Genomic DNA, 26,255 nt, shown 5'->3' on the forward strand with positions numbered 1-26,255 from the left:
TAAAGCGCCATCTGGAGGTCTTTCTGGGTAGAACTATGGCTCGCGTCTCCCACTCAACCTGGAAAGGCCCCTGGGAGAGCAGGAGGTCCGACTAGGAGCAGAAGTGGATGGGACAAGGGAAGATACATCTTTCTGTCAGCTGCTGCTCTAACCAAGGCTGAAGGCATGCCAAAGGAGATTAATGCCAAGGGCTTTCCTCTCCCAGAAGCCTCTGCTTCTCCAGTTGATCTCAACATCTTCCAAGGCACAAAAAGATATTCTCTCTCTCTCTCTCTCTCTCCTCTCTCTCTCTCTCCCTCCCCCACTTCTCTCTGTGTGTGGGAGGGGGAGGGAGGAGAGCCTCACTTGACATATAAATTTTCAGAGTCCACTGAAATTAAATGTGTGCTTTCCCTATCATATGTAGGGATCCGATACTAAGTCAAAGCCACAAAGATTTATCACTATGCTTTTTCCTAAAAGTTTTATAATTTTAGCTCTTAGATTTAAATATTTTATCCATTTTGGTTGAGTTTTGCATATTGTAAGGCAAAATTCCAATCTCAATTCTTTTGCATGTGGATATCCAGTTGTCTAAGCACAATTTATGGAGAATACTGTTTTTCTCTACTGAGTGTCTTGATACTGCTACTGAAGTTTTTAGGGTCAGAGCCTGGACCCTGGCAGCTCTAACAAGCAAGGCCAAGCCACCAATAGGTGGGTAATAGTAACGAGCAGAAAAAGATTTATTCAGTGCATTCATACTGAGAAGAACAAGTAAGGAGGCCCAGTGGTGCTCTAAATCCACATCTGGAGTTCTGACATGAGGTTTAAATAGAGGGTACATGGTGCACATCACTGGGTATTTCTAGTCAGGATGTAGTCCCACCCATCACTGACCCATCATGGACTTCTGCTGGCTCTCAGTCTGTCGTGATCCATCAGCGTACTGTGCAGTCTTGTTCCAGGAGACGAGCTCCTCTCTGACTGGTGTCAAGGTCTCAGGATTTGGTTCCTTAGAATGGGACTCGTGGGAAATGCCAGTTCCTTTAGAGCTCATTGTCTCAGTAATCAACAGTTGAGGGGATGTGTGCTTTAGGATATCTTCACTCCTGCCATGTTGAGTGTGTGCTTGCTGTGATCTGAGTGTACCTCGCAAAGGCTGTTGTGTTGGAAGTTCAGTCCTCAGTGTGGCAAGGTTGATGTGGAAGAATAAAGGCCTTTGAAAGGCATTTAGGTCACTGGGGGCTCCATCTTTATGAGTGGGTTAATGACAGACAATTTCATCAGTTCCTTTAAGATTTTCCTTAGTTTATTCTTCCAAATCCTTTGTGGTTTCAAATAAATTTCAAAACCAGACATCTTTTTAAAGATGAAGTTCTGATGGGTATTATACAGAATCTGAGGATCCATTTTCAGAATATGACAAACAAAAAAAACCCAAAAACAAAACAAAACCAAGTCTATAAATGCGATGGTTAGGGAATCGAGATGGCCATGTCACCTCTGCATTTAGTCTATAAATGCGATGGTTAGGGAATCGAGATGGCCATGTCACCTCTGCATTTAGTCTATAAATGCGATGGTTCTGGAATCAATATGGCCATGTTACCTCTGCATTTAGAACCCCATTCGGATCTGCATGCAGAGTCTTCTGTTCCCTGAAGCACCTCAGTGGTCAAGCAGAATCTCGTACAATATGGCTCCTGATCTTGGTGGCAGAGGGTTAACAGGTAGAGTCATGGGAAAGAACATGCTAAGACCCCTTGGGGTTCTGCTTCTGACTGCTACTGGGATGCTATGGTCCAGCGCTGTACACGATGATTCTTGAATAGAATGTCTTGCCATACAGTTGTACCATAAATTTAGCTTTGCCTCCTTTTTTTTTCCTTTTCTTTCTTTTTCTTTTTTGTTTTTGCTTTTTCAAGACAGGGTTTCTCTGTAGCTTCGGAGCCTGTCCTGGAACTAGCTCTTGTAGACCAAGCTGGCCTTGAACTTACAGAGATCCACCTGCCTCTGCCTCCCAAGAGCTGGGATTAAAGGTGTGTGGCACCACCATCTGGCTGTTCCTCCTTCTTAAATTTCCTCATGCAGTTTTCTAAAGCAATGATCTCATATTATCACTAAGCTAGAATAGAGTTTTCTCCAGCTTGGTGCTGTTATATTTTGGGCTGGACAATTCCTTATTGTGATGGCTGCCCTGAGTACCTCCTGAGTAGGATGCTCAGCAGTGTCCTGGAGTGGTATCCCCAATATCCCAGTAGGTCCCAGACCCCTAAGTTGTAACAGCCAAAAGAATGTCCAAATATCACCTACTCGTATCTCCTGGAGGACAAAACTGGCCCTGGCTGAGAGGCACTGGGCTAAATGAGCAACTTCAGTCCAAGGGTCCAGAAGGAAGCCCCACTTCGTCCACACCAGATAACAAATATGACCCCCAAAGTATTGGCTTTGCCCAGTGACTGGAATTGGGATACTCGTTCTCATGACCATGACGCCAGATGAACATGCTGTATATGAAGAACAGGATTACAAACGGAAGGCGCAGCCTTCTCTCATCACCTGTGGTACCATTTCTGGGAGTTTCATGGCCACAGTGCAGCCATTAAGGAGGAATTACAAAGCCTTCCGAAGGAAGACACCACCAGGCCACATGGCGGATGGTTTGCTCACAGAGACCTGCTGAACACCAAATAAACATCAGCAGCCCCCACATAGCAACTCATCCTACTATACCCATGATGGCCTGGAAGATCCTCTTGTGGGCACCAGGAATTCCTTCAGATGATCCACTGCCATCGGAGCAGGGCCATAAGGCGTTGCCACTGAAGGATCTTGTCCTTGAGACTCAAAACACACCTGGTCCTCTTGGGAGTTGTTTCCAGTAGCTTTGGTTCCCTTAGGAATGAAGGGTCAAAGCCTTTCCTGGGAAGTCTGTTAGTGAAGTTAACCGCTCAGGTGCCTTGGAATGTGGCCTGGTGCTGCTGCTGGGGCCGACCAGAAGGGAGAAACTCCAGGGTCATCCATCCGCCACTCAGGCCAGTTTACAGTGACGAATTCCAGCAACAAGAGAGACACTGGCTAGATGGTGTCACCAAAGCACACAGAGGGGCCTGTGACAGTTTTCAGTTCGGTGACCTTGGATTTGCAGAGTGTCTTCTCAGAGGGACTTGGAAGGCTTTAATTGCTATAACCAGTTGTCATTCTGTCCAATGAGAAAGATGCACAGAAATTCTCATCTCAAAAGGATCACTTTCTTCTAATAAAAAAAAAAAGAACATCTTGCATTTCAAGGAAAATGTCCAATGCATCTGTGTGAGTAGCCAGGAAACAATGCTCAGACAGGATGCTGACAACACTCTAAAGGTGAACACAGAGAAGAGCAAGGTGTTTTTAAAGCAAACTTTTAACAATGTATTAAGTTCATTGGCAGTGTTGTGGGAAAGCTTCTTATGGCCAGGTGTAGTGGTGTGTGTCTTTAATTCCCCTGGGTTCAAGGCCAGTCTGGTCTACATGGTTCCAGATCTGTTTGGGCTACATAGTGAAATTCTGTCTCAAAAAGTAAAATAAAATAAAAAAGTCATTTTTTAAAAAATCATTTAGTACCGGTATCATACTGTTTGTTCTTCAGACCCAGGGTTTCCTTGAACCTCTTCCACAGTTCCTAATGTCACTTGTGCCTGCATGAGTCAACCTATAACCCCAAGTTAAGAAATCTCTGTGATGGCTGCACAGCTGCTGACTGGAGTCACTCCAAATCGTAGATTCTCTTGGCTGAGCGCGATTTTCCAGTCCAAACCTGTGGTCCTTTCCCAACTGTACACGTATTAAGGTGTACGGGGTCTTCCCAAGTCTGTATCTGCACACGCCTCCCTCATGCCTTGCAAACAGTCGAGGACACGGGACAGTCTCTGTGCCTCTGCCTGCCTTTGCCCCCTGAGTGCTAGGACCAAAGGCTGCGTCTTCCCAGCCCCACATATTTACTATAGTTTGGGGGGCAGTTAGGTAACCGACTATGCGCCCCAGTGTGCTATGCAGATTTTCACCACGATCTAGAATTTCCTCATTAGAGTTGCGTCTTTGGGGGTTAAGAAATTGGCACAAGGTGTCCCACAGTACTAAAATGAATGGTACACCCACTCTTTGAGACTGGATCTGCTTATGTGTGACCCAGGCTGGCCTCACACTCATGATCCACCCGCCTCAACAGTCCAAGTACTGCAATGATAGCCACTCATTTCAGTGTGGGTTTAATCAGAGGAGTCCTCCCAACACCCAAGCAGTTTGGAGGGCCCAGAGGCCAGACTCAAAGGTGGGGAGGGTCGGGTCTAGAAAGCTAGTAAGCAGGCAAAGGTCCTTCAAACACACATTGGGGCCTTGGGATGACTTTGTCATGTCTTTATGGGAATACAGTCCATCTGCTCCTGCTGAACGGAATGGGGTTGTAGGCTTCCAAATGGTAGCCAGGAGAACAAGTGTCATCTGTTGGGTGGGGGCGTCTAGATCCCTTCTTTCTGTTTCTAATATCTCCTTAAATTTTTTTTTCTTAGTTCAGATAACGTGCCAACCGTCCCAGGAAATCTGGTCGAATGTTTGCTTTTGCACCATCAGAAATCCTGGGCTCTTGGGAGAGGGATGACCCTTAAAAACAAATGTTTATTTTTAAACTTTTTATTTTTACGTTTCCAGACCTTGCCCGGACCTCCCAGTGAGCTGCCACTGGATCAGAGTGATGGAGCAAAGCTGTTCTCCTAGCAATGGAAGCACCACATAACCGCTGTAGAGGTGGCTTTCTGCCAGGCCACTTCTTGAATAAACACAACAGAGGCCGAGTGAGAAGTAGCTACAGTTTAATACAAACCTGCACCAGAACACAACGTGTTGGGCTGTTTGGTTTTTGCCTCAAACGGTGGCCAAAGCATTGGACTATGTGTCATCGTGGGATTGACACGATCTTAGCACCATGACATTACAGAGGAGTGAGGAAGTCCCTTGGGTGCTGGGGTGCTACTGACAGCTCCATTCTGACCCCAGGCTGTGTGCTTGCTGCCTCAGCAGCTGGAGGGGGTTTGGCTTCCATGTGGTTCTGTGGTTTCTGGGTCAGTATAAGAGATGCCCTTATCACGGCATTGGCTTGACAAGAGGCCTACTGTGAGCTCCTAGCACTACACACACGCACACACACACACAGTAGCACAATTTTTGGGTGCGTTAACCCCACAAACCTAGAGAGCAGCTAAGGCAAGAACAACAGTATTTATTCAGCAAGTACAAGACCAGTTTGAGAGCTGCATTCGGTGCAACCAGAGACCCTTTTCGTTCCAGCCAGCAGCCACTGGGCCTGGGATGGGGCTGGCTGGAGCTCTGATGGGGGCAGGGAATGGACACGGGGGTGTGTGTGTGTGATGGTTTGTTTGGCTCCTCGAGCCTCCTGATTCACACCCAGAAGCTCCTGGGTGAGCACAGTCTATGGAAGGGTGGATTTGGGTGTACTCAAGGGTGGGGGTGGATGAAGTGGAAGGCCTACAGCGGCCCCTTGAACACGTACTCTCTCACCACGCCAGGTCATGCACTTCTCAGGTGGAGGCACTCAGGTAAAGCTTTCCTGGCCCAAGCAAGGTGCCCTGCCTCGCTGGTCCTACCATCCCTCGGATCTTTGGCATCTGCCCAAGGCCCATGACCAAGCAAGGGCAAAAATAGACAAAGATGATATATAGCTAGGTGTGGAAGCTCGTGCCTGGAATTCCAGTGCTTGGGAAACTGAGGCAGGATGCTCTGAGTTCAAGGCCAAGCTACATAGGCAAGACTTTGTCTCAAAAAGAAGAGGAGGAGGAGCAGGAGGCAGAGGAAGGAAGAGAAGGAGAAAAAGGAGGAGAGGCTAGGACTGTACCAGGGATCAGTATCACTGCTTTTGCTACCCATGAGGCTTTTCCAGCGTCATTGCCTACTGTTCCCATGGCTTCCTCAGCTCTCCGGGTTATGATTTCAGCTCCAAAATGAGGACAATGAAGATGAGGATGCAACTAAAGCCACATACAAGTTCCCAACACTTTTCTAGTCCAGGCTCAAACCGAGAGTATACAGTAGTCTGCTCACAATAAAGATAATGAAGATCGACGTGTGCAAAGCAAGGCAGAATGCGTTTTTCTCCCCAGGGAGAAAGCATTCGTTCTATCTGGTGGAACTCCTGGGGGGCCTGGTATCAGTCCACAGCCGCTTTCCACATCTAGGTTAGACCAGCTAAGGCCATAAGGTCAGTCATGGACACTTCTGGAGCCAGCCAGCCTTAACTTTTGGGGCCTCAGGTTATTTTTTTTTTTTAAATCTGTAAGACGGGGGAGAGTGGTAAGCATTCCACCATAAGGAGGAGCGAGAGCAGATGCGTGGAAGTGCTTTGGTGGACCCAAAGCAGTACAAACTGCAGGGATGAGTACCAAGATCTCTGAGGCCTCTGGCAGGTTTGGGGAGTTCAAGCCAAAGTGAGATCGTTTCCCAAGGAGGGGGAGGGAGGGATGATGAGGCCTATCAATGGCAAACAGGGCGGGTCACTTCTCAGATTGGGTAGCCACCTATGAGAACCCCCAAAGAGTTTCTGAGGCAGGGCGGGCCTAACCAGCAGCCAACAAGAGCGGGGTGTTGAGTGCAGGACCCCACAGCACTTGGGCAGTGGAGCCGATTCTCCAGGCTAGGGCTTGCATGGTGAAGCCCCCCCGCCACACACACCCTGGTGGCTGGCTGGCCAACCCTCTCCTACTCCCCCTCTCTCAGCAGGCATGAGGCCTCTTGCTAGTCACACAGGAGGAGTAGCGAGGCCTTGTCCAGCAGGGGCAACTTATAGGAAGATGTGTAGGGGTGTGAGGATATGGACATGGGGGTTAGTGCTGGGAGTGACCAGGAGAATCGACGAGAGAGGGGCTGCCTTGTTGCTTGAAGGTTTCCAAGGTTAGCATCCAGGACATTTGAATGTAGAAAAAGTAAGATGGGGGTGGTAAGAGGTAGGGGTGTGGGACAGGGGAGGCATGGTCTAGGGTTGCTTCTTGTAGCAGGACCCTGGGTTGGGGGAAAGGGGCTGGGGGACAGCCTGTCCCCACCGCTGCCCTGGACTGTCTGGTTGGTGGTGACTGCAGCATCTCCTAAGAACCAAATCTACTCCCGATTCTATGCTACGCTAGTGACACGAAGCACCGTTATTGTCCACAGGGTGCACAAACAAGTCAAACCAAACCACTGCGCAAACCAAACGTGCAAAACAAAACCATTTACACGCGCCTGGCACCAGCCCCATGCCCATCCAGCTACCCATCTGGGGTCTGGGGCTCCCAGAGGGTGTGGGTAGGGAGTGGAAAGAGGCCGGCAAAGGGCACAGGGTGTCCCAACCACAGCCACAACCAGGGTGTCCTGACTGTACCTACACAGGGGTGAGTCAGTAAAGATGGGACATCTCGGGCATGGCTGAGAAGCTAACACCTGTCTGACTTGGGAAATGTCACCATAGTACCTAAGGGATGAGGGGGGAAGGCCCTTACTTATAACACACATCTGCTAAAGTGCTCTGGACGCCTGTCTGGGTGGGCAGCAGGGCAGGGCACTCAAGTCCGGGCCTTCCCAGAGCCTGCACTGGTGGTTGTCGTGAGAGGAGGGGCGGGGCCAGGCGCTATGCATTTGGGTGCTGTGCATAGTGTGGCCGCTGGGGCCCAGAGAAACCCCAGGGCCGAGGAAGGAAGGAGGGAGCAGAGCAGGAGGGACAGCTCAAAGTGCCTTGTTAGGGGTGGGTCAAAGCCCCGTGAAACACGTTCAGACAAGGGGAGGGCTCTCTGCTTCCTGGAGCCCCCACCAGCAGAGCACTGCCCTGCCCAGCCTCTCCCACCCCCTGCAGCTGTGGCCGGAAGGTGTGCAGGCGGGTGGTGGCCGTGGAGCATCCTCACTTGAGGGGGCTGGTCAGAGCCTTTACCAAATACCGCTCGACCTGCCTCCAGGGGGCGCAAGGATTCGAGCTGAGGCCCGCTTTGGAACGTGATCATCGATCTGAGAACCTGCGGGGGGAAAGAAGCCGGAAAAGTCAACCACGTAGAAGCTCTCTGGGTTAGCAGGCTCCCTGTCACCACCGAGGCTCAGACCTCTCCCGCCCCTCAAGGGAATGCTGTCCACCTCTTTTAGGGCAGGTCTGGGGCTGTGTATTGGTATGTGCATGTGCCTGAGGAGGTGTTGGATTTCCCTGGAGCTGGAATTTGCTGGTAGTTGAGTGCTGGGAAACTGGGAACTCAACACAGGTCCGCTGGATGAGCAGTACCCGCTCCTAACTGCTGAGCTATCTCTCCAGCCCCGTGCCTGCCTTTTCAACATGGTTTCTTGGAATTGAACTCAGGTCCTCGCGCTTGCAAGGCAAATGCTTTACTGATGGAGCCACTCCCCAAGTCCCAGGTATTCAGTCATTTAACCCCCATGACTATTCCATTATCTGGATGAGAAACCTCGGGCTCAGGGTATCACATTTTACAGCAGTAGGGTGTGAACCCAGGTTTTCCTGACTCGGAGCTACTTTAGGAGCTTCTCCACTCACTCACATGGACAGCAATATTTGTGCTGTTAGACCAAGGGATCAGCCAGTGGTCACACAGACCTTCACACACAGGTCTCGGTTGATGTGGGATTCCCCTCTATATGTTATATTTCCATTGGTTAATAAGGACGCTGATTTGGCCAATAGCCAGGCAGAACAGAGCCAAGGGGGTGGGGAATCTAAACAGATACAGGGAGAAGGGCGGAGTCAGGGAGACGCCAGCAGCCGCAGGAGAAGCAAGATGTGAGGTTAAGAAGTCATAAGCCTCGTGGTAAAATGTAGAATAATAGAAATGGGTTCATTTAAGCCGTAAGATCTAGTTAATAACAAGCTTGAGCTAATAAGTCAAACAGTTTGTAATTAATACGAAGCCTCTGAGTGCTTATCCGGGAACTGGCGGGCAGGAGAGAAACCTCCAGTTACACTCAATGAATAGACAGACACTGAAACAGGAAACTGGTAACTATTTTGGAAAATGAATGACCCATACTCCAAGGCCCTGCCTCTGGAAATCTAAGACTCAGAAAGACGGGTCTAGGGCCCCAGAGATCACAGTGGGGCACTATTCTGTGATCCCCACCTCCAACAGATTAAGACTTGGGGCTGGAAGAGAGATGACAGGCAACTTGATGTCTACTTTGTCCGAAGGAACCACTGTCCAGTCATGGCTCTTGGACTGGGGCAGAAGAAGCAACCGACCAGTGAGGCCCCAGAGGCTCAGGGTCTTACCACTTCATGTGGGGTCAGTTGTTGTAGGCTGTGGTGTGCTTGGGAGATCCTGAGAAGCCACACATCCCACACTGACAAAGCTTCAGTGTGTTCGGACAGTGCACAAGAAACAGCACCTAGCATTCATGTCCCACTGTTTGTGGCAGTGAGTTGCCTTTTGAGAGTGTGTTTTTGGAGGTCACCTCCCCACAGGCCACTAGCACCTCCTGTGGGAACCACAGGTTCCTGGCATAAGCTGCTCTTCTAAGAGCACAAAGCTGAGCACCTGGGGACAGCCCCTGTCCTCATGGTTCTACAAAGGACCTACAGGCTGCAGTTTACTGCCCAGGCCTCTCTCCTGCCTGCCTGCACCTGCCAGCACCTTTCACATCCTCGTCCTTACCGGAAAGGCTGAAGCTGGATTCATGAAGGTCCCGCATGCCCCCGTGCCTGGTGACTGGCCTTGTGGGAGTGTCCGCCAGTGGCGTTCCCATCTCTTTTTTCCCAGGGTGGACAACAATAGCGACGTCCCCTAGGTAGGGAGTGCGGTCCACTGCCCTCACTTTTAAGGTCTGGTGAAGAGAAAAGACAGGAACGTCAAGGCCAAGCACACAGCTGCAACCTCCTCCACCAACACCTGCTAGGACCCACAGGACCCAAGAGGCACGGGCGACAGGCTTCTAGTTTCTGTAGTTCCAAGTGCTGAAGTAATGCTTTCCTAGCTTCTACGTAGGATGAGTGTAAGCATGCACGCATAAATGTGCATGTGAAGAAAGTGCCTCAGTCTCTGCCCTCTGCTTGGGTAGGATCCTTCCAGGGGAGTTTTCCAGAGACACAGCTGAGGAACTCCTCCACCGTGAACATCCTGGCAGTGTCCTGACAAGGCCACGCTCCCAACAGGAAGACCTTTCAGCATGGTCTGACAACCCAGAGAAAACTCGGGCTAGATAGAGTTGGTGTAGCCATGGGATATTGCCGGAAGCAATACTAAATAAAGGGTTAGGAGCTGTACTGCACAAATAAGGCCACCAAGGCTCCGGCCTCCGCTCTGTCACTTAGAGCTGTTCTGGCCTAGGTCCGTGATGGTGACTCACTATATTAAAAGTACCACGGTGACAGGGAGGAAGTGTGTTGGAGGACATGCAGGTGGCCAAGGGAGCAGCAGCAATAGCAGCAGAGATGGGAGCACTGTATCCTTTGGGAGGGAGCCTCAATTGCGCTTTTGCATGCTGCCTGCCCAGTCTAATTGAGAGAAACGACAGGCACAGGGGATTTCTGTGCTTGCAAAGGCATCCTGGGCATTAGCAAGAGGGGCCAGGAACAGAGTAATCCGCCTGTGTATGGGAGGAGCTCACTGGCCACAGACACACCCACCAGCCTCCCTCCCTCTCTGCTTGCCCATTTACATTTTGTCTACTGAGACTGCAGAGGTGGCTCAGAGGTTTAAAGTGTGTGCTGCTCCTGCAGAGGCCCTGAGTTCAGTTCTCATAATCACCAGCAACTCTAGCTCTAGGGGCATCTGAGTCCTCTGGAGTCCATGGGTACCCCTCCTCACCTGTGTATACATATATACACATACAAACCACACATTAATAATAGTAATAAAATAATAGATCTATGCAAAATGGGACGTGGAAACCAGAATTTTCCAACTCCACTATCCCTTTTGTCTCTGCCACATAGGGTCCTGGACAGATGGTGACAGACAGCATCCAGAGGAAATGCTGTGTTAGGGCTTGTCTGAATGGAATTCTCTAGGAGACGGGACTTGGTTGACAGAAGCAGGTCACTGGGGTCACTCTGAAGGCTACCAGCCGGCCTCTGGTTCTGACTTCCGGCTTCTTCCCTGCCTGCTGCACACGAACCATCAGCCACTGCACCAGTGGTTCCCAGCCTGCCTAATGCTGTGACCCCTTTTTACATTTTTTAATATTTTATTTAAATAACATTTTCATTTATTTAACATACTGACTTCAGTCTCCCATCCTCTTTCCACCTATTCTCCTCTCCTTCCCCTCCTCCTCCATCTCCACTTCAGAAAGGGGCAGGCCTCCCCTCAGACACTCAAGGGGAGGCAGGACTGAGCTCCTCCCCTGTGTCAAGGCTGGATAAGGTAATCCAGCATGGGGAGCAGGTTCCCAAAAGCCAATTGCTGTGACCCTTTAATACAGTTCCTTATGTTGTGGTGTGACTTCCAACTACAAAATTATTTAATTGCTACTTCATAACTGTAATTTTTCTACTGTTATGAATTGTAATGTCAGTATCTGATACATGGCCCCTGTGGGGGTCGCGGCCCACAGGTTGAAAACCACCGTTTCACACACTCCCATTATCATGAACCTGTACCAGGTCACATTAAAGCTTCTGAAATCATGAGCTTAGTTAACCCTTTCCTCTCTTAAGGCATTCGGGTCACACTGATGCAGAAGTAACCTAGAACACGACAGCATCTGAGAGTTAATGGAGAAAAGTGAACATGTTCCCCAACAGGGGCCTTGACCTCGTCCCACCCCATCTTACCTTCTCTCTCTGCACCAGCTTCTTATAGACAATGTCTGGGAAAGACCGCAGGGGACAGAACTTGCCAGTGCCCTCTGCGCACATGAAGACACCATTCTCATACACGACGCGTCCCCGGCTGATGGTGACCAGCGGCACGCCATGGCAGCGCATGTTCTCATACAAATTGAAGTCTCCACCCTGCACCTGGGTGCTGGCTGAGATGGTCCTGGTGGGAGATGAGGGGGGAACAAGATCTTAGTACCGGTAAAGAGAGTACAGCTTGATGCCACGAGATGCTCCCCGGTAGGAAGGAATGGTACCCAGAGCTGTCTGATGGGGCTTAATTCCACCCCTCGCAATTCTTTCTTTCTTTATTATGTATACAGTGTTCTGTCTACATGTGTGCCTGCAGGCCAGAAGAGGGCACCAGATCCCATTACAGAGGGTTGTGAGCCACCATGCGATTGCTGGGAATTGAACTCAGGACCTCTGGAAGAACAGTCAGTGCTCTTAACCTCTGAGCCATCTCTCCAGCCCTCCCCTCACAATTCTTGTGTTGAAATCTTTACCCCTAGCATCTAAGAATGGAGACATATTTGGACACAGAGCCTTTAGAGAATTAATGCAAAAAAAATTAAGGCTTTTGTACATAAGAAGTGTAAGCCGGTCAGTGGCGGCGCACACCTCTAATCCCAGCACTTAGGAGGCAGAGACAGGTGGATCTCTGTGAGCTTGAGGCCTGTCTGGTCTACAGAATGAGTTTCAGGGCAGGCTCCAAAGCTACACAGAAAAATCCCGTCTCCAAAAAAAACCCCAAAAACTAGTGTGTGTTTTTCCCATCTGTCTGGTCCCTTAGAAGCAGGGACAGAGACACTGAACATGGGTGTACAAAGGAATGGGTATACATGAGCAAGGGAGGCGGACAGTCACATGGGAGGCAAGTCACCGTCATATTCCTCTACCCTGGAAATGCTGCAAAGGTCATTCGCCTTTGCCGTTCTGGAATAAAGTCCCCCCAGGCCCAGGAGACTAGCGGCAAGCTTTACTTTGTGGCTTCTGGGTCCCACACCACCACGTCGGCATCGGCTCCAGGGATGATGCGGCCCTTGCGAGGATACAGGTTGAGAATCTTGGCTGCATTGGAACTGGTGACAGCTACGAAGCGGTTCTCATCCATCTTTCCTCCAACCTGGAATGTGGTAAATGTGTCAGATCAGCCTGGATCTGGACGTATGGCTTCCTCCCCAGGCACTTGCTAACCAGCCTGTGGTCTTTTAGTTCAGAGGGCCACAGATGTGGTCCTCAGGCAAACAGTGCTATAGGCACGGTCCCAATACGAGGCACTGGGCAGAGCTTGAGACCCTGCTTGCCCCTTCATCCCTCACTCAGCCATGCTGGTGACTTGTGCCAAAGGCTGCCTGCCTGGAGCAAATGCACCCCCTAGATAAGGTCCACACATGTGCCCACTTGGGATGACTAAGGAGCTTCCCTTCGTGTGCAAAAGCTTATGTCTCCTTGTTTGCTGGTATTGTCCCAAGGCCCACATAGGGCGCCTGAAACTACAGAGAACTGAGCCCGATTCAGAGTAGGTTTACTTCATATACATGCTCACCTACAACCAAGTTAACTCAAAAGTTAGGCACCGCAGGAAGCTAACAAAAACTAATAGAATAATTTAACAATATACTGTAACAAAAATTATTTAATACTTACAGTATGGGATGTGGTAGCTCATGTCAGTAATTTTAGTTCTGGGAAAGCTAAGGTAGGACTCTTGTGAGTTTAAGGCCAGTCTGGATTACAAAATGAGTTCCAGACCATCCTGGGGTACAGTGTGAAACCCTGTCTCAAACAAAAAACTTCTGCAAACTATGAGTTATTTTTAGAATTTCCCACTGTTTTGTGGACTGTGGACCACCTGAAACTGGAGATGGCTGGGAGAGGCTGAAGTGTATTCTGGGTTCTGAAAGAGCTGCCTGCTCTGCCGCAGATAGCCGCGTCTCTCTCCTCCAGGGACAATGCCTGGAGCTAAGTCTCAGCCCTGCCCTGAGCAGGAGGCTGTTTTTAGGACTTCAAATCTCTTTGAGCGTATACTGAGTGTTGAGAGTAACAATGACAGACCAAGACCAAAAACTACTTACTCTCCATGGGCAGAATAGGTGGTATTCAGATGAAATCCCAGCCCCTATCTTTCTGAAATTCAGTTAGACAAAATAGACCCAGAACTTCATATTTATATCTCTTGGCCCAAAAATCCCCTTCTAGAAATCTCTCCTAAGGAAGTAATTGGAAATGGTCACATTCATAAGCAAGGACTGCTCCATAGTGGCATTTGAAGTGTGAAAACAAAGAAGAATTAAATACAGCATTTCCATTGAAAGGAGCATTACATAGCAATTTAAAAAAGACGTTTTGAGCCTTGCGATGTAGGCAGCGGTGGAACTCCAGCCTAGTGTGTATGAAGAGCTAAGTTAGATCACAAGTACCAAATTCCACCTTTTTAAAAAGCCCACAGCTTTGTAGAGTTCTAGGAAGACACTCAAAAGGACTTAAAATATGTAGGGGGAAAAAATGAATCCAGTTACTAAAATAATGAATCTAGCTAGGCACCGTGGCTTACGTCTAAAATCCTGCCACTTGGGAGGATGAGGCAGGAAGACCTCCAAACAGTCAAGGCCAAATCTGTCTACACAGTGAGATCCTGCCTCAGAAACCAACAGGAAAAATCCAGTACATGTGCTGAAGTAGGAAGAAGTAAACCAAAATGCTAAAGTTCCAACTGCATGGATTTCCTCCCATACTCCTCTAAACTGTCACGTTTCCTTAACAGGTCCTACCTACCACTTTCTGATGTAATGGGGAGAGCCTTTCCGCCCCTCGCATGTGTGAGCTGGTGCTGTGCTAGCTAAGCCTGACCTCCGCCATCTACGGATACTACCAACCTCTTGCCTTGCTACTGGGTACCACAGGAGCCGTGACTGGGTCAGCTCTCCTGCGAAGGCTATTCTTGGTGGTCAGCTTGACTGGAATTAGCTGAAACTCAGGCAGCTAGGCATGACTGTGAGGGATTATTCTTGATTGGATCATTTGAGGTTAGAAGGCCCACCTTAAATCTGGGCCACACCTTCTAAAAGCACACACACACACACACACACACACACACACACACACACACACACACGGACATGGAAGAAGGGAGCTTTTTTCTCTTTGCCTGCTCATCCTGACTCCTATTGGCAAGTTCATACATACTGCTGCTGAGACAGTCCTTCACTGATATTAGAGTCTGCTTCGCTGGGATTCCAACATATACCAGGGACCAGCTGAGACATCCAGCCCCATGGATGAACGACTATTGGATTCCTGGGCTTTCTGTTGGGGACAGTCATTGTCGGACCAGCCTGCAAGCCACTCTTAGAGATCCCCTTTATGTTCTATCAGTACTGTTCCTCTAGAGGACCCTGACTAACACACCCTGATGAGTGGGCTTCGCTGGGATCTTCAGTGTGGGCAAGGCTGCAGACACCTACCACGTCCCTTTCCCTGATCACACCTACCACGCCTCTTTCCCAGATCACGCTCATTCGATCCTGCACGCCGCTCACACCATGTGGGATCTTGGTGAAGTCTTCCTTGCCCATGGCTTTCTGCTTCGTGGTGAATGGCCGGTGATCTGATGCCACAATGTTCAGAGTGTCACTGGAGAGAGGGAGAAGTGACAAGTGAGGGGACAGGAGGCCGATCTCCCAGTGGGTGGGGAACAAGCTGAGGGGGAAAGCCTGGGCTTGGGAACCCAGAGAATGACCCTGCTGCTTACTTACTCCTCTAACGGTTTGTTTCTTTCCTTTAAATGAACAGTTTATCTATCCACAGAATTGACATATGCACAGGGCATGTTCCAGGAGACTCCAACCCTTGGGTTGGTGACTGGTAAAATAACAGGTGGAGAACAACTTGCCCACCATTTAGGGCTTAGCTGGGGTGAGATGGCAGAGGTGGGCTTCATATCCAGGACTCACGTGGCAGCTTGTTCTCACTAGCTCGCCTGCCCCACACTGTCCCGGCAAGACACACACAACAGGTGTTTGACAAAGCTTTTCCAAGTTCAGTGCTAACCTTGCTAAGTGACTGGGAGTCAAAGCATTCAGGAGAAAGGGTGCCAAGACTTAACAAGCCACCCATCTAGAAGCTGAAGACATTGTCATCAATGTCATCCATGACAAAGTCTTCACACGGTGAGGGCTATGAGTACCTAAGGCTCAACCAGGACCTCAGGCAGATATAGAACTGGGAAGGGAGGTGAGGGTGGCATGCTGCAGCATGCTGTCCGCCAAAGAGGGAGATTTCTAGACTAGAAGCCTCAGGTATGAAAATGCTTCTGCCACTAAGGCAAAGCAACCCTAGGAAGGACCTGGCTGCAGCAAGGAGATCATGCGGAACCAGGGACATTGCTGGGAGTGCCCAGTAGAGACCCCAAGGCTCTCACATTCTCTGTAGATAAGTACATGAGCTACAGGGGACACCCACTCTGAAGGGGCTCTGGACACAGAGCAGGGTGTGATGGGGTATGGGGGCAGATTTTGAGGCTACCGGACAGTTGCCAGTCAGGCTACATGGAGGGCTGTCTCTCCCGGGAGCTGGCAGGCCCATCAGTTAAGGCTCTTGCCAAAGACTATAATGTTCCTGGCAAGTCCACAGCAAGATGACTAAGCTCTTTGGGTAAGAGGGCTGACCTCAGTCAGGGTTCCAGAGACAGGAAGAGACTTCCGGAGAGCAGGAGTGTTCTAGAACCCCCGAGGCTCCCCACACCATCTGCACCTACAGAAGCCATGAGAAATGAGGATGTCTCAGGGTTTACTCTCTTCTCAGAGACCCCCAGATATCCAGATGAGGCTTAGCCCAGGGGAGAGACCAACACAGAATAACACATTACAGGTCAGGAACCCTGAAACTCAGGCTCAACTTCCACCTTTAACTGAATACCTATCTTCGTCAGAAGCAGGTACCACTCAGCAAGTGTGAATGAATGATGGTAAAATTATAATTTATTTATTTCTTACTTACCTATTTATTTGTGTGTGTGTGTGAGCACACACGCACACACATGCATGCACACATGTTTACCACTGCATGAGCATGGAGAACAAAGGACAATTTTCCTTCTAACACATGGGTTCTGGGAATTAAACTCAAGTTGTCAGGTTTGGTGGCAATGGCCTTTCACCGGCTGAGGTATCTCACTTGCTCAGGAAACTAGACTTGAAAAAGGGAACTGACGCCTGGGTTTCCAGCCAGCATTCTGCACTGCATGAATTAGACCAGTAACATGTTATAGGAGAAAATTATAGTAATCATAAATTCTTATGAATAGTTAAAATTTTACCCTGAATCCTATAAAATAGCACACATTTACAATGTGCACTGATTAAAAAGGAACTAGAACTATTTCTCTACCATATGAAATCATAATTCTTACATGAGAATTTAAATAATTAAAGTAAATGGAAAACAGGCTTTATGAAAAATTATTCAATGACCAATGCTTCCTATTCCTGTCTATTTGAGTATGGACGGACTGGACGTTTACTGTGCTTTTGTTCCTTTGGCAAATTTGCTTATAGCAAATGGAACATTTCAAAGGACTCTCTGACGTTGAACCAAGTCTTTATTATAGTGTTTTTTTAATACGTATATATGAGTGTTGTGCATATTTGCGTGTATGTGGGTGCACCATCTGTGCATGCATGCATTCAGAGCCCCAAAGTTGCCACCAGATGCCTTCTACAGTGGCTCTCCACTTTATTTACTGGGTCACTTGGGCACCTCCACTTGGCTGTCAGACTCTTGAACAATGACCCCAGGAAAGCAGTTTCAACAGAAACCTTCATGTTGAGAGAAGAGACGGAAGCTTGGTGAGGAAGCGGAAAAACTTGTCTCTGCAAAGAGATTTCACCCAGATCTGACAACCTACCAGACTATCTTTAAAGAGAGATTGGAGCTACACTAAGACGGGTCAGTGATGGACAAGACCACACCTTGACTAGTATAGTTCAGTTATGTGTGCCTCTTGCCCTCTCCAGAAGCCCAAACTTAGCATCAGGACCAGAAGGCAGACTTCTCTTCCAGGGGCTGAGAGGTTCTTTGGTACACTGACCTATTAGGTTAGCCTACAGCCAAGCTCTGGGTGAGACACGGGTGGTCTAGCCTGCTCTCCCACCAAGGGATAGTTAAGCCCCATGACTACTGTAGAAAGTGGCCTGGGGTAAGTGACCTCATGAGGGCCCTTGCTGGCGCTGGAAGGTGACTAAAAACCATGCCTGGGCATGGAGAAGATAGTCCCATCTTTCTTCCTCCTCCATCTGCCCCAGTATGAACAGAGAGCTAGGGGAGTTGGTCAAGGAGCCGACTTTAAGGTAGACATGACTTTAATAGCCAAAGGTAAGAGAAGGTAATATCTCCTCCCAGAATGTCACTAGCAGAGGACAAAGAAGCTGTAAGCTGTCCCGGAAACAAAACCAACATTTTCATGATTGTGCCTTGCCAAGTCCAGAATGTTCCTTGGACTCTTTTCTTCAGGTTGGGGTTGAGCATTAGATAGGGAAGGGATTTAGAATGGAGGTTGGTAGAGGTGTAACAGGGATGGAGAGAGGTGGGAAGGAATGCACAGGAGGAGGAAGGAACACATAGGAGAGAAACTGAGGCAACAACAGGGAGAGGTGAAGGTAAGTATGGCTTATTTCCACGCCAACTGGACTGAATTAAGAGCTGCCAGGGTGTTAGGGAGGTAGTACACCTTTGGGTGTGCGGACGAGGGCTTTTCTAGAAAGGACTAACTGAGGGAGGAAGAAAACAGGCTGTACCATCCCAAGGGCTGAGGGTCTGGGCTGAGTAAAAGGAAAGAAATCCAGGTAGCTATCTGCAATTCTCTGCTCTGTCTCTTGATCCACTTAGGTATGGAGTCCCCGCAGCCTGCTCCCAAGCCTTCATAGAGGACCTAGCTCTGGGAAAGAGTTAAAATAAGCCTTCTTCTCTTAAAAGTTGCTCCCTCAGTAACGAATGCGGTCAGGAAAAGAGAGGACCACACATATGAAAAGAGGTCCTATGTCCCAACTCCCCACTGGGCTTCAGGATGAGGTTTCAATGGCCTCTAAAATGCTGGTCAATGCTCTCACTCCAAATGAAGTTGTCAGAGACGCTCAACAGGATAGCAAGGGACAGCTGGGCTCTGGAGGAAGAGGTTCAAGCAAAATCACCCCGAGGGCCCTATGGAACCAAATGCAGGCCATGTTTGGTTTCTAGTGTTGGAGGACATCACCTTAAAGACCTATAGCCCCCTGTGTGGACTGCTGTTGTCTCCAATGCCTTACTTGGCCAGCAGGCTCATGAGGTAGGTGGAGGTGTTGGTGTCCAGTCTCAGAGGAGGCACTGTGACGTAGGCAGCCGCATGGGACCAGTCCTGGTGGTAGTAGTGCAAGCCTGTGAGTGTGGCATGCGCGTTGGTGGTCTCAGCCAGCACCACTTTCCCTGGAAGGAGAGTGGAAAGCATCACGAGGTGGTTGGACAGCACATTGCACTACACAGGTGAAGAAGCTAACAGCAAATAGGAAAAGGCTTGCCCCCGTTTCCTCAGGCCCGAGGGACATGGATCCGGAGGCCGGCAGCATAGAGGAGAATTTCGAGAAGTCTAGTATGGCCTGGCTGTGTACACATAGCTGTGGGGGAGTGAGGTAGGGGGACAGTGGGGCATGCATGTACTGCCAGGCCTAGTGGGCAGTCCAGGCTGTTCTCTGGGCAGGCAGGGGATGTGACAGCTCTGGAAGCAGCTGGGGTGGAATCCACAGCAGACTCAGAAGTCAGGAAGTCAGAAGAGCAGGCTGGGCCAACAGTCCAGCCAGAATCCCTCAGGGGCCCTCAGCTGAAGAACAGGCAGAGTGTGGGGGTCCAGATATCACAATGAAGGCTGTGGCACCCACGCCTCTGGCTTACACTCACAGGGTTCTAGCTTAGCTTTGTTTCTCCTGTTACTAGGACCCCTTACCAGTGCTCCAGGCCACAGCTTCAGTACTACCAAGGGGTCTGCGCTAGGAGTCACACTAAGGCCCCTAGAGGGTCAGACACAGGGCTCAAGGGAGAGAGAAGGGGAAGTTGGGCCCACGCACTGTTATTTTACCAGTGACTTCCACCATGGCCCCACTCTCAACTCCTACACTGCCCCCACTCCCAACATGCCCACTGGCATTGGTCTAACATTTTATTAGTTGCCAAATTAACTGTTAATTCAATATACCAGACCAAAAAGACATCAATTAATGACTCAGTTTAAGACTTTAATTTTACTTGACCCGGTCCAGGTAACAGACATTTCTGGAAAAGCTGCTGGGCAAACACGCGAGAGGAGAAAGTTCTCATGTACTGAGCCCAGGCTAGCTCAGGGCACTCTGAGGCAGACAATCATGAAGAAATGGGTAGGGCAGGCTAAGCCTGGTCTCAGCAGCCAAGCCTGGCAGAATGTGAGCTGAGGAACCCTGTCCTCTGATCCCGTGGCAGGAGGTACAAAGACTTACCTTGCATCTTAGCAGCCGCAATCACATCACCAGCTGAGATGCTGGACACATTGACCAGGTAGATGGGACAGTGAGTCTAAAGGCAAGAGACAGCAGGAAGTAGCATTACCTGCTCCTGTAAAGCTGCCACACCCCCAGACCACCCTTCTCTCAGTCCTGCACCGACACGCATCCCTGTGTGTCACTCGTTACTCGTGACTAGATGGTAGTTTACGCTTGGGATGCAGGGCTGGTGAGCTGAGTACACAAGAGGCTGCAGATGGAGGCCAGCATCGAGGACCACCAACCCGGGGGGTGACCTCAGGTGGCAGAGGATGAGTCTAAACCTCAGATTTTCTCTGATCTCATGATTTTTTTTCCTGTTTCATTTTTTTCTGTTCACAAACACGATGACCCAGAAACAGTCATATCCTAAACCTGACATTCCGATGCCGGCAGTCTGAAGGTTGCTTTATCGACGGACAGAATGTACTCGGGAGAAAAACCAGTCTCAGAGTCTGGGTTGGACTTAACTGGTCTTGTAAATATCTGGACTGTCAGATGCATCAGCTATTCTACAGAACTGTGCAAACATAGCCCACGGCCTAATTTCTTTGGGCACGCTTGCGCTAAGAACCAAGGGACTGATGGTTGGTCAGACCCTTCCTTATTGTGGACTGGGTGTCCATCAGGAGTATTTGGTAAGATAACTGTTGTCATGGCAACAGAACAAGGTCCAGGAGCTAAGAGGAAACCTTCCAAGATGCCATTCTGTGCCTTTACTGGTTATCAAGTTAGGAGTCAGGGGTTTTGAGATACCTGGTGTGAGCTGATCAATCCTAAGGCTGGTGATATACAGCCTCCCTGTTCCCATACAATCCTAAGACCACACTTCAGCATTTACATCCTTCTGGGTAGCCCTGGCCAGAGGGGAAGGTCCCAAGCAGGAGCCCTCATTAGAATCATGAGGTTGGGGGAAGACAAACTTTCAACACAGCATGCCAGTTTCTGATTGGCTGGGTCTCTCTGGAGCTCGAGAGCTTGTTTATCTAAATCTGTAAATCAGACCCATGGTGCTGACTCTGCCATCCAGGAACCACACCACTGGAAATCTAACCTTCTAGAGCCGGTGGTTCAGATTATCTGAGCAAATCAAACCCTTTAGCAACATCCTGCAGAAAAGGATGGTCCTTCCTAGGCACAAAGAACTCTCCAGAGTAAGTGATGCCATCATCCCGATTTCAGATAATGAGGGAGGAGATCAGAGGGGGGGCATGATGGGGCACGTGGTTAAAAGCCCACATTTAATAGTTAAGAGCAAGGTTCGGGATTCTGGCACCATCTCTAGCTGGTTCCCACCACGCTCTGCCAGTGCTTTGTTAAGGGCTTTTCCTGAACCGAACCCGGGAAAGCAGTGGGGAAAACAAAGGCCCCAGGAGCATAGGGTTAAATGATAACTGCCTAAGCCATTTATACTCGAGCAATGAATCTCAGCTTCGGCAGCTTCAGCCCTTCATCAGCTCAAAGGGGTGGGGCGGAGCGCTGGGGCGGGCAGGATGCACACCAGAACTCGGAGACTAATGTCCACCTATTCAGCTGCGGTCCTGAGAGCCGCTTGTGGCAAGACAAGAACGCGGTTCACACCATGGCCCCAGTGTGGAGGATGGGGGGGCTACTTACCCTGTTTGCAATGGTGATGACGCGGTGAGTGGCTTCAGCTTCCAGCTGTTAACAAACAAGGGACAATAAGGAACCGCCTTCACCACCCCCTTCAAGCCAGCTGCACCTGCCTGAGAGCTCTCTGCAGGGAGAGTGCCCGGAGCAGCTGACACAGCAGAGGGGCTGGCTGCACCCACAAGGACTGGCTGTGGATAGGGGCAACACTCTGGCAGGAGCACCAGACCCCAACCACTAGGACTTCCACGGAAAGAGAGTCCCAGGATTTAGGATACCAGGTGTACCCTGGTGGAAGCCACTCAGGGCTTAGAAAGGTGCTTGCTGGGCAAGCCAGGTGACATGAAATTGTTGCTTGGGATCAACAGAGTTGGCCTCTAACGGCCACAAATGTACTGCGGCACCCCTCCCCCCATACACAAAGTGATAACTGTCAGATGTTTTCTGGATGGCCAGTCTGCCTCGGCACAGACCCAGGTTCATCCCTTTTATTTTTATTTTTCATCACTACAACCTTGCTCTTCCTCTTGTTGCCCGGCACAGGCAGCTCAAGCCTGAGTCTGAGCTGGCCCCTCGCCAACCTTATCCCAGATCTACCCCGTGAATCAAGTGCTCTGAGTCTCCCAGAACCCATGCCAGCCTCACGTTCACAACATAGCAGAAGATGACCTTGAACTTCTTGATCCTCCTGACTTCACCTCTCAATTGTAGGTGTTACACGTGGAGTTGGGTAAGTACCAGGACTTCACGCACGGCAGGCAAACATCTACCAATGAGCTGCATTCCCAGCCCTGGTGCCTATTTCTCTACAAATTCTGAGGTGCCCAAGCAGGACCTACATTTAAACCAGTGGCCAACAGGGACAGGATAAAGGCAGGAATAAGCTACGCTACGTTGGCTCTTGAGTGATAGTAGGATCACACATCGGGTCTCCTGGAGCTTCAACTCCTACCCTGCTATGACTGATTGATTGATTGATTGGGATAGGCTCTCGCTATGTAGCCCAGGTCCGCCTGGAACCTGAGCCCTTTCTGCCTCAACCTTGCTGGAGCTGGGAATACAGATGCCACATGACCCTCCCATTACTCTGTGTTTTGGGCTTTGAAGAAAAAAGAGGTAGTTTTCTGCTTCAAAGGGTGAGCCTGTGGGAACACGGTACTAGCACAAGCAGGCATTATCAACTGTGGTTCCAGCAGCTAGGGCAGGGTCTCTCAGCAGCAGACACTGACTATCAGAGTTAACTCCCAGTGAGCGCACACATCGCCTTTCCTTCCCACCCTGGTGAGAAGTGGAGAATCTGAGGGACCATGGATGGGCATGAGCTTTGTTTCTAGTGGGAAGGCTCCAAGTCCTCCTCAGTCAGAAGTGAATCTCCAGAACGCAGAGCCTGGACCTTAATTTTCTCCTAACGCATGAAGGCTCTGTCCCTTTTGTCACAGCACTCAATTCTGGATAAAGTGACCCTGAAATGGTTTCCACAAAGCCTCAAGATGAGAATTTGGCGCATGATGGGGTTTATCCTGCCTTTCCAAAGGAAGGTCAAGGTAGCCTCAACATTGGTTTTCCCTGGGAAGCTTCGAGATGGGAATTTCATCTATGGGGGAAAATGGTGTAACACATATTTCCCCTATGCAAATGATATAATTTTATTTTCCTTTATTCTGCTAGAGGGTCTCATGTAGCCCAAGCTGGTTCCAAACTTGCTATGTTATGGTTTCCCATGGTCTCCTGACATGAATTCTTGGTCCCTAGATAGTGGTGGTGTTTCGAGAAACATGAGGTGAGGCTGAGCTGGAGGACAGAGGTCATAGGGATGGGTCTTCCCTGGTAGTTCCCTGGCCGCTTGCTGGTTGATCATCAAGGGAATAGCTCTCCTTTGCCACACATCCCTGTCACCATGACATTCTGACCAAGTGGAAACATCCACTGAATTCTTTGAAACCATGAGTGTGTGCAAAATAAATAAATAAAATGATAATAATAATAACAACAATAATTTTCTCTCAGGCTATTTTCAGTGACAGAAAGCTAATGAATACAGAAAGTCTACATGAAAAAAGGTGACCATAGACACAGGAATTTTCTCCTACCTCCTCTGGACGACTGATCTCGATTCCTTCTGGGCCCGTGATACCCAAATCTAGAGCCTCCTTAGCACCCTGAATAACAGCACAAGAGAGACAATTGAATTACAGATATACAAGAAACCCCAAAGGACAGTAAAGTATGTCAGGCATGTCTTCCTACCCTAATGCACATTTTCCAAAGAATAAATCCAGGGGCCTCAGGCAGTAAACTCCTCCTGATTCCCTTCTCACTTCTTAATGACTAGACAATACCTTTTATTCTTAAAAATACAGCCCAGTTGCTAAGCAACAGCTCTGGGGTACCAAAGACAAACACCATTACTTAGTTTAAAAGCTGTCTCTGGAAATCTCAACTCATGTCTCTGGTATCAGAGACTTCAAGATCAGCTTCACCCCAAGACTTAGGAGAACCAGAGAACAGACTTCTATGATGTAACACTTTTGATGGACAGGTTTAGGAAAATGGAATGTTGCTGTTTATTTTTGCACGTTGTACCTCAAAAAATGTTACCAAGAGATGTTCTAAATTATTTTGCTATAGTGGAATTTAAATATCATAACATTCACACTAAATTATTACCTAAGACTAGGAAACCTCTTGGACTATAAAGAGATATTTTAATATATATTTTAACATATATATCTTCATATATATGTATATTTAAAGTTTGAATTTCAGACCAAGATTTGGCACCCCAGGTGTCCACATCTCACATCATTTAACTACTAGATTTATTGAACCCTGAAGGACAGTGACAAATGATCAGGGTGCCCTGAACACTGTGCCCACTGGCCCCACTCCCACCCAAAAGCCTCTACTGCTGACTTGCCTCAGCCACGAGCTCTCCGTTTTCAGCGTGAACTCGGGGGATCGCCCCAAAGTCCCTGCAGGCATGAAACACTTGGTAGAGCTCACTGTCTCGAAGCATGTACAGGTCCTTGTAGGTCATGAACATCTGGAAGGAGTTGACCCCCTTCTCCCTCACTAGTGTCTCCATTTCTGCTTTCACCTGGGGAGCAAAACACAAAGTCAGTGCCAAGGAGGACCAGCAGGTGCTGGCCCGGTGAAGAGATGGTCCAGCAAGTGCTGAGAATGGTCAAGACTAATTCTGTCTCAGAGGCCTCGGTTCAGCGCGCTGTAAGTTCCAGTCAGTGCACACAGGACATGGCTCTCTGTGCCAGAGACGACCACTGGCTCTCGGTGCCTGAGCCGACCATTAGGCATTCCTCCCCATTGGATGTTCATGAGACCGCGTGCGCACATCTGAACATACTGAGCCCCAGCAGCCACTGCGAGGAGACAATGCTCCTGAGTTTGGAGCATGGCCTTGGACTCTGTTGCAGTGTGATGCTCGCTGCGAAGGCAGGAAAATGGGTTCTTTAAGTTCGGCAGGACAGTCCCCCTCCACCCCCCCCATCTTTATGGGCTCCTAAATGTCGTGTCTGGCACACTGGGGAGTGGTGGTGGGGGCACTGTTCACACACCCAGAAGAGCATCAGGCCCCAGCCAGCTCAGTTACACCCCCTCTATGAACCAGACCACTGGTGCCTCCTTTGTGGGGGGTTCCATCAGCACTGTTACCTTGGGTGCCCACCAGGTGATCCCCACATGGAGGGCATAGTCACAGCAGACCTTGGGGTCAGCGAGACCCCTGCACTTCTCATAGGCTTCCACGAGGGAGGTCTCCTTGTCAGGAAGGACATGGCCGATGATCATGGTGGTGCCTCCGACGAGCGCCGCCTGAAGGAACAGGGGGAAAGGTCGTCTTGACGGCTCTGCCTGCATTCACGCCACTCTCAGTGAGACACGGAGCTCAGGGCTCAGGGTGCACTCGGAACAACCACGAGACACGGAGCTCAGGGCTCAGGGTGCACTCGGAACAACCACGGGGATGGTGAAGATCAGACACAGCAAGGCTGGGGAGGCCTTAAGGGGTGGTTCAGAGAGGCGCGGTGGATGATGTTCCTTACAACTGTGGGTCTAGCAAACAAAGCTGCTTCTTCCTCATGCAGAGTTCTTTCTGGCTCAGCCCTTTGGAAAAAGCACTTAGCATGTCACAAGGCTAGATTCTACCTGCCCAGCAGAGTCTCCCTCCAAGTGACTTCTGGCTGACTACAGTATACAGACAACACAATCAAAGGCCCGAGTATATGTACATATGTTATGGTGTGAAGCAAAATCAAGGGATCGTGTAATAT

The 26,255-nt window shown here is 49.4% G+C and overlaps 1 protein-coding gene across 1 annotated transcript in view; it reads right to left on the reverse strand.

The window, feature by feature from the left end:
• Positions 1–5,454: 5,454 nt before the first annotated feature.
• Positions 5,455–26,255, reverse strand: part of LOC121433080 (dihydropyrimidinase-related protein 5) — an 81,483-nt gene continuing 60,682 nt past the window's right edge. The window contains exons 3-13 of the mRNA XM_041631324.1: positions 25,639–25,797; positions 24,887–25,066; positions 24,060–24,128; positions 21,976–22,020; positions 20,317–20,392; positions 19,120–19,276; positions 15,310–15,451; positions 12,799–12,941; positions 11,771–11,978; positions 9,651–9,819; positions 5,455–8,012 (exon numbers count right to left, since the gene is read on the reverse strand). Of these exons, the coding sequence (XP_041487258.1) occupies positions 7,927–8,012; positions 9,651–9,819; positions 11,771–11,978; positions 12,799–12,941; positions 15,310–15,451; positions 19,120–19,276; positions 20,317–20,392; positions 21,976–22,020; positions 24,060–24,128; positions 24,887–25,066; positions 25,639–25,797 (1,434 nt within the window). The 3' untranslated portion in view covers positions 5,455–7,926. The remainder of the gene's footprint in view (positions 8,013–9,650; positions 9,820–11,770; positions 11,979–12,798; positions 12,942–15,309; positions 15,452–19,119; positions 19,277–20,316; positions 20,393–21,975; positions 22,021–24,059; positions 24,129–24,886; positions 25,067–25,638; positions 25,798–26,255) is intronic.

This window comes from Microtus oregoni, unplaced genomic scaffold, assembly GCF_018167655.1.
Source record: "Microtus oregoni isolate MIOR12 unplaced genomic scaffold, Mior012 000036F_ref0000092, whole genome shotgun sequence".
Taxonomy (NCBI): domain Eukaryota; kingdom Metazoa; phylum Chordata; class Mammalia; order Rodentia; family Cricetidae; genus Microtus; species Microtus oregoni.